Below are 8,490 nucleotides of genomic sequence, written 5' to 3'. Positions count from 1 at the left end.
GAAGGGTAATAAATTTTTGTATGAGCATGAAGATAAAACCATCTTCATTATGTTTAAATGTCTTGAACATATAATTTAAAAAGAAATATTAATATTATAAGATAATTGTCTGGAAGAATGTAAGACATTATGTTTTTTTAAAACTTTTTCAATTGAATTTACTATTGTGTTTTTAAGATATCCATCATATAATAATATAATATTAATATTTTCTAATTAAAATTTATGTTAAAACTATGTTAATCATGTACAGCGGTGAGAATCTATTTTAGTCTCTCAAATATATTATTTTAATAAATTTTGTATAATTTTATTTTTTATTTAAAATTTAAAATAGAAATAAAACATATAACCAATTAAGTTAAAAAATAAAACATATAACCAATTAAGTTAAGACAAGTGTTTAAACGAGTCTCTCACAGATTCTTAAGAGACTCACTTTATTCTCTCTCACTTTTTATTATTTTATAATTTTTTTTGGTGAGAGACTTCGATGCAATTGCATAGACGAGACACTATTGCAACTTGACCAATTTAACTTAACCGAGTAAAAAACCCCGCATTATACATACATGTACACATATTATGCGCACAAACAATTCACTTATAGTTCCCTCATTAAAGTGTGAACTAATGAGGATAAAATTGGCGTGATTGTTGGATTATTATTAAAGTTTTTTAAGTGTACTAATGTAAGCTAAATGTAGGGTTAAATAACGTGATGTTAGGCGACATCTTTGGTGAAGAAAAAAAAAAAGACATTGTAGATATAAAGATATATACTTTGCCTCCTCACATGTCCAATAAGATCATTGTAACTAATCATAGTGTCCATGAAAGTCATTGTTTTGCTTGTGTTATTTTCCACGAGCGATGAAATTAAGGAGTTCATTAAAACGCCTACATTACGTATAAGTAATCTTCTTTTATCAACTTTTGTAGTAGTCTGCATCTTTTATCATCAATTTGTAATTATCCAGAATCTATAATTTAATTTTTATACAACTTCGTCAATACTATCCGAGTGTTAAGATCAAAGTGTTTGTAGACTGGTGTTACAATATTAGATTAGAGTTCTTAATTAACAAACATTCATATTACTTCTTTAAACTATATAAATTACTACACCATATCGTACTCTTTTTTTTTTAAAAATACGGTGGTTAAGTAGTTGAAAACACTATAAATATTTATGCACGAACGCCATCATTAGTTATAAGTACATGTGTATATTTGAATGTAGCGGTTTCAGTAACCAGTTACACGAACATTATGGACCCGTTGATTATAAGAAATATATCTTATATAAAGTCCTAAACCAGAAGAAATATATATTTGACGCAGCGTGGCGAACTAGCGAGTGAGTCAGTGACCATCTCTCGGTGAGTCGGAGGGATATAGCGTACAAGTGGAAACAGTCAAAGCTCCTTACCTCATATTATTAATTATTCGAATCTAATTTGTAGTATTATATATACAGTGTGACCCACTAACTTAGAACTGCATTTTTTGTTTGTCAATAAAGTTTCTGATTTTGCAGTTGATCCTTTATTGGCTCTTGACAAAGCTCCATGGACCCAATGGTCCCATCCCATCTATGGATACATACGCAAAGCAGTTTTATGTTCATGCTATTGTCTCATTAGTATTTCCAATTTATTCGATTAAGATCCAAATTTAACAGCAGGTAAATTTTAAGAGGGGAGCAAATGCAAAAAGTTAAAAACTAAGGTGGAGATATTAGATTTTTCATCGACCCCTAGGCCTCTAACCATGGATAAGGCCTCTAACCATGGATTAAGGTTCCCCCATATGAACTTATAGAAGGCTTAATTTGTTTTCTTGTCTAATGACAAAACATCTGGACCATACATGTTCTATCTTATTGATTTATCAGCGAGCATCTTGACGGAAATGGACCTACGAATACAGTTTAGCTAGCTTTATTCTAGTAATTGAAGGTTACCAAAAAATTGATTAAGTTACCTTGGTTGGGTTCAGAGTAACTTATTTTATATTATACGTTGGACGAGTCACATGTGTATACATCTTTGTTTAGTAGATTACTAATTTCGATATCAAAGTTTCAATCCTCACTCATTTATATATGTCTTCATTCTCATTATCTCATATATGTCACTAGCCAAAAAACTATTTTCGTAACTATACCTGATCTCTGAATTAAGAGGGAGGTTTATTCTTTCTGTCTTAGGTCAAATTCTATCCTTTTGACCCACAAATTTATAATTTGTATATTTTGACTCGCCTATTACATTTCGTATTTTCTTCAATAAAACACCCAACATTTACCATTACGACGGTACGTACACAGTGGCGGACCTACGTGAAAGGAAGGGGGGGTCAACTGACCTCCCTAAAATAATAAAATGAATTTTTTTGCATGTAGATCAGTTGAGATTTAGTAGCACTGTTGGTTCATTTCCCCTAGGTTGACCCCCCCAACCATGGATCGATTCTCCCCTATTACTCGAAAACAACTTTTTTTAACATTTTAACAGTTTTCTAAAACAAATTGACCCCCCTAATTTTTTTTCCTGGGTCCGCCACTGTACGTACATGCATGATGCATGCGACAACAAAAATCGTTTTCAAGGACCTTGCGTTGACTTCTTCTTTTTGTTTGTTTAAAGTTTTTTGCATATAAGTCTAAGTTACGTTGTAGTTTCTTTGAACTTATAAATATGTTACTATATTTTAGCTGATCTGTCTGCAAAGAGAAGCCCGAAAAGCTAATTATGTTGTACTTTCCTACGAATTTGTCTAGTGTGAATGAATCATGAAGTTTGGAAGAAATTTTTTTGGACTTATCAATAAGTTCTCTTCCCCAGTTAGATACAGCTCACATGGAGATAGATTTTATTCGCCTACTTGTTTGAGCATAATATGCGTACCATATGAACCTAAATTACCTAACCTTTGAACATGTTTACTCAAAATTTCTATATTACTTAATTACTGTTGATATTCTAAGTAAGTTTAATTAATTAAACAGTAGCATAACTATTTAAACTTTACACTTTACATTTTATAAAATTTTAAGTAAATAATACAAAGACAATATTTACCAATAGAATGTTATACTAACGTTTCTTTCTTAACATGTGCTTTAGCTTGCAGAGATATATAGATTCCGAAAGCTTTTTAATATATAGGATTCATAGATGTATAAAGGTTAGTCAAAGTAATGAACCAGTAAAATTCGAAAATAAGATAATGGACCAAGATAACAATAGCCGAACATGGATAGAACAATGAGTAAAGTGTATATTTTGCTCCTAATACTCATGAGGACGGATTAGGTAGCATTAAGCAAAGAAACATAAAATAGATAGATACTTGAAATCTATTAAATAAAAATAGAGAACCAAAACTTGAGGCTTTGAAAACGTGGGACGAAAAAGTAAGAAGAAATAATAAAGCATGCGTCTCGAAATATGAAATACTGTATATAGTTTATTTATTTTCTGATCCACATCTTTATGTCACGTTTGCGGTTTGCATAGAATACAGTAGTCATATACTCATACATATAGGCTATAGCGTAGCAAACATATTTGCAAATACAACCCATCATTCTTATAGTTACTAAAAACTTCAATACTAGCTAGTTCTCTTCATGCGACACAAAGTCAACAATACAAGTAAATGATGGAACAATCATATTACCCCGAGGCTCAAAGGATTAGTATCGGTGAATGAGTTGCTTATATGCATCTGGATTCTTGGAATAATACTCGGCCTCAGACTGTTACAAAAAATTTGAAAAATAATATAACAATAGATTAGTGCATTATGTACTTTTAGTTACCAGTACTGTATGTACATCAGTCTAATGGAATCTAAAAGATAATGGTGTTACCTTACGGACTGCTTTTATGGCAACTACAAGCTTTTGTCCTAGCAATTCGTGTAGAACTTCATCTTTGTCCAGAGCTTCAACAGCTTCTGAGAGCGATTCTGGAAGCCTGCTCAATGTAGCAGCAACATCTGCCGGATTTACATCTGTTTCATCGAACAAATTGTTAGATCCTACAGATATTATATGTGAGCTAAAGTTACATATAACGAAAATGGACCGATCCACACATCGCCTAATTGATTTTTACGTTCAAAGCCAATAAAGCTTAACAAAAATGTTTGGAAAAGAAGGTAATGTATTTTGAAGGATGTGAAAAACTTCATCCGAACAACTCAAGATCAAAGCTGAAATATATGAAAATGAGTAACAGAAAAATTTGTAGGTACCTATTTCAATAGGTAGTTTGAGATGTCGTCGGAGACCATCAATACCAGCAGCCATTATAGCAGCCAAACCAAAGTGAGGATTTGCAGAGCCATCAAAAGTCTTGATCTCAAAGTTTGTAAATATTCCATCAGGTGTTCCTGGTGGAGAAGCTGTTCTTATAGCCGCTTCACGGTTTTCTTTGCCCCAGCATTGGAATGCTCCACTCCATGTATTAGGTTGGAGTCGATCATAGCTGAAATTTTAGTTAAAAATATTGCAACTTCTAGTAACCAACTTGAGGAAGTTACTAAAAAAAACTGTGGTTCTAGAGTTACCTGTTTGGGAGTGGAGCTATAATTGCTACAATTGAAGGAAGGTGAAACAGAACTCCAGCCATGAACTCTTCTCCAACGGAGGAGATTCCAAGAGCAGATGACTTATCAGATGCCGGGAAGACATTTTCGCCGTTTTTCCAAAGACTTAGATGTACATGTGATCCAGAACCAATGTCACATAAATCATACCTAGCAAAACACATAAATGCATTCTTTATAAACTTTGCGGTTAAAGGGTATTATAACTTTAGTGGGGAAGAGACTGACATACTTTGGAACAAAGGTCGCAAGCAATCCATGTTTCCTTGCAACCGATCTTACAACTTCACGTGTGTAGACCAAATTGTCGGCAGCATGAGATGCAACAGTGTGACCGAGAGATAGTTCAAACTGACCTTTTCCAGATTCAGCATGAAACTATGACAAAATATATACATGTCAAGACACATGATACAGACTGATCATTATGAAATGATTATAAAACTGTTTGGTAACCTGTTCAACTGTGATGTTCAAGGACTCGAGTGCGGGTACAATATCATGGAAAATCGGAGATGCAGCATCGAATGAGGATGCAGAACAGTAAGGACCAAAGTCAAAAGGCACATACTCTTCTTTCCCTTCCCTTCAAATATTTTAGGTAGGACTAGTGTTACGATTATGTAAAATGATTGGACTGAACAAAGAAACCAAAGATTCAAGAAACTTATAGTCGCATACATACCAGACAACATTCTTGAGGAGATAAAACTCATTCTCAAAACCAGCGTTCATTACCTAAAAGCGAAGGAGACTTTAAAGTTTATGCAAACCAAAAAGACAATAAAAGTTTCCATAGAGAGAGAGTTTATGAAGATTTTTACCAAGTTAAATTCATCTTTGAGAACTTTTGTGACCCTTCTTAAGGTTTCTCTTGGACAGTATTCCCATGCTTCACCAGGCTTTAAGTACATGTCACCTAAGACCATGCTCTCTTGCTTTGTCCTAACAATAGATATGATACGCTAACAAATAAGAAAAGAAGATATGTAAAGTTAAATGCAAAGTACCAGTCTGGAACCAGTGTAAAGTACCAAGGTATTGTATGCTTGGTTGATAGATCCGGAACCAGTCTAATCTCACCCACACCCGTCAAATTAGACCCTTCAGCTGGTCCATCAGCAAATGAAGTCATCCCCATTGTTACAACAGTCAGACCAACGCCGTTCTTCTTCACGCTACTGTTAAAACGAGGTGCTTGAACAGCCTGAAACAATACAATTACATAATTGTTGTCAAGGTGAGAAACATAGTTTTTTTCTTCAGAAGAAACACAAAACAAAAAACTCACACGGCATCTATGTTGTCCAGATGTATCAACCCAAATAATGCGTACAAAAGAACTACTATCTTCTTGAACATCAGGCTCCTTCATTTCTAATTTGGTAGATATTATACTTTGTGGACTAGAAGATTTTGTCTTTAAATCAAGCTTATAAAATTCAATCGAATTTCTTGAAAAAATGTCTTTAGCTGCATCAATAGCTTCCATGAGTGAGAGATCACCACTGGCACAAGCATCACGCAGAACTAAGAAGATGACCTCTCGTGCTTTCTTTGCACCTGCCAAAAACATCGAGCTATGTTCAAGACTAAAGCGAGGAGATTTCAAGTTTCAAATCTTAGAAACAGGATTAAAAAATATATAAGCATGTTACAAACTATACAAAAGAGGTAGTAACTTGAGCTAACCTAAATAGTAGGTCTCAGGAGATGCATACCCATCAGTGCTGAACATAACCTGCAAAATATCCTATGCTTAGCATTTTCTATGACTCATGAACAACAACAATGATAAAGCAAGTAAGAGATAAAGAAACTTAGCAATGTTAACATGCTGCATTTAGTAATTACCTTCTTTGTTGGCGCCAAGTCAAGTAGCTCTTTAACTGAAGACACCATACCATGGACACTAAGCTTTGGAACCGCCAACCCGAAATCAAGGTAAACCTTAAGGAACAAAAGAGATTGATAGAAAAATAAGTTAACGACTAGACATAACTTTACAGATTAATTGAAATGGGATGAAGTAAACCTGAGGATAAACTGAAGACAGAAACGATGCTTCCTTTGAGAATGGATAAGATGCATGAAGAAGAACTATACGACACTTTGCAAATCTTTTGTCTTCAAGAAGGGTTCTAAGGTGAAGAGGGTTCGACAACCTCAAATCCAAATCCCTGTCACCAAAACTGTCTCAAACAACAAAAGAAAATTAGATTTTTAATTACTACAAACCTCAGAACATATGTTTCTGATTCTATGTATAGCACAAAACAAATCCTCAATTGAAGGACAAAAGCTTACTTCACACTTCAACCTCACTAAATATTCAGGTTTGTTTAATGAAAAAAGAATCAGACTTTACTAACATCAATCACAAAGACCCTCACAGAGTTTGACCAAATCTTGCATACATACCCTGTGTGAATCTGCAAGGGCAAGTCGTAACGTGCAGCTAACTCCAAACTACAAGTAACAATGTAATCAATCAAGCCTTTGTTTCCTATGCGTACAGGACATCCAGCTGCAGTAACAACAGGGTTTAAAGTGTAAGACAACAGCTATGTTACTACTTCTTGATGGACCAATGTGCAAACCGTCTTACCTTGCAAGACTTCAGCGAGGCCTTTCTCAGCAACTTCTTTACTCACATGAGTATCAATATCCAAACCGCTACGATAAGCAGCAATAGTTTTTAAAGCAACAATCTCTGGAACAAGCGTTAACCCCAAAGTAGTCAAGGTAAACCAACACTAGTGAATATATAGTCACATTCACTAAGAGTGTGTATTAACAAAAGCAAGATAAAGGTAAAGGATATGAATTTAATCTTTCAACAAAGGCTCTAGTGAAAGAATCCAAACTCCAAGTGGAAGAAGCATCAGTAGGACTCTCCTCGTCGAGGATTTGCTCAGCAAGAGTTTCGATACGCAAGACTCGACCAACAAAAGGAACAAAGTTTCTATGCCATTGAATGTCATGTTTCTTGTCAAGCTTCAATCCATCATCAATGAGCAGAGCAGTGATTCGAGCTTCTTGAAAACACTTGGAAGTAAAAGATTCCAAACCAGTGGTCTTACGATGTTCCTCAATCGCTTCTAAAGATACTTGAGTGCCATAAAGTTGAGCAATCTCCCTCAAGTTCCTCTGTTTTCACTCATACAAAGCAAAAAAAAACATCCATACCAATTAATCAAACTAAAACGTCGGCGTTAAGAGAGTTTGATTGACAAAACAGAGACATATGGTATCATCGGTCGTGTGTATACCTTGAAGGAGAGAGAATGAGGAGCGAAGGTCAAGGCTTCGCCGTTGGCCTCGGAGAAAGTTCCGATGAACGGGAAAGACGAGTCAAGAGCGACAATGTTGTGTGCGTGACCATCGACGAGCTCTATTCCCTCTATTGCTTCTTTTAACTCCTTAAACTCCATCTCCATCTCTCTCTGTCTTAAGTCAAAATCAAACTCTCGATTACTTGATTCGTGTTGTTGTTCTTCTTCTTACAGTCTTCACAGTTTGTTTACTACACAGGAGGAACTTGTTTAAAACTTCAAAGCAAAAGTGAAAGTTTCCAACTTTGCCTCTTCTTTTGTTGTCTGATTTGGTCGGTGGCCGATGCGTTTGTTTGACCTTTTAAGTGTTCACACGGCGGCGTCTGGAGGAGCGTAATGAACACGTGACCACGTGACCAGCAGTTAGCATCCACGTGTTCTTGATAGTGCGGATAACTATCTTGCAATTTTTTTCATTTTTCAATTCCGGTTCGCGTCACATTTCCAAATTCCGGTTCATCCCCAAATAAGCGATTCCTTACTCCTATATTAAAAGTTAAAACAAATTCAAAATGGGGGGGGGGGGGGGGGGGGG

At 35.1% G+C, this 8,490-nt stretch overlaps 1 protein-coding gene across 1 annotated transcript; it reads right to left on the bottom strand.

Annotated features, from left to right (window-relative positions):
• Positions 3,453-8,227, bottom strand: LOC104781171 (protein fluG-like). Its single transcript, XM_010505773.2, has 17 exons — positions 7,893-8,227; positions 7,445-7,770; positions 7,229-7,344; positions 7,042-7,147; positions 6,656-6,812; positions 6,475-6,570; positions 6,313-6,361; positions 5,912-6,183; positions 5,655-5,827; positions 5,445-5,565; positions 5,306-5,358; positions 5,077-5,206; positions 4,853-4,998; positions 4,582-4,770; positions 4,267-4,499; positions 3,881-4,023; positions 3,453-3,766 (listed from the first exon to the last, which is right to left on the bottom strand). The coding sequence occupies exons 1-17, from the start codon at positions 8,058-8,060 to the stop codon at positions 3,704-3,706; spliced, it is 2,541 nt and encodes an 846-aa protein (XP_010504075.1). The 5' UTR covers positions 8,061-8,227; the 3' UTR covers positions 3,453-3,703.

Source organism: Camelina sativa, chromosome 4 (assembly GCF_000633955.1).
Source record: "Camelina sativa cultivar DH55 chromosome 4, Cs, whole genome shotgun sequence".
Classification (NCBI taxonomy): domain Eukaryota; kingdom Viridiplantae; phylum Streptophyta; class Magnoliopsida; order Brassicales; family Brassicaceae; genus Camelina; species Camelina sativa.
Note: the sequence above shows the minus strand (reverse complement) of the source record. Positions and strands in the feature narration are given on the sequence as shown.

Excerpts from the sequence above, each read along its gene's own strand:
- LOC104781171 (XM_010505773.2), bottom strand. The coding sequence starts at position 8,060 with ATGGAGATGGAGTTTAAGGAGTTAAAAGAAGCAATAGAGGGAATAGAG. Across the intron at positions 7,345-7,444 it reads TTTGTTGAAAGATTAAATTC|GCTTGTTCCAGAGATTGTTG; the intron begins ATATCCTTTACC and ends TTTGGGGTTAAC. Across the intron at positions 6,571-6,655 it reads TGTCTTCAGTTTATCCTCAG|GTTTACCTTGATTTCGGGTT; the intron begins GTTTACTTCATC and ends TTGTTCCTTAAG.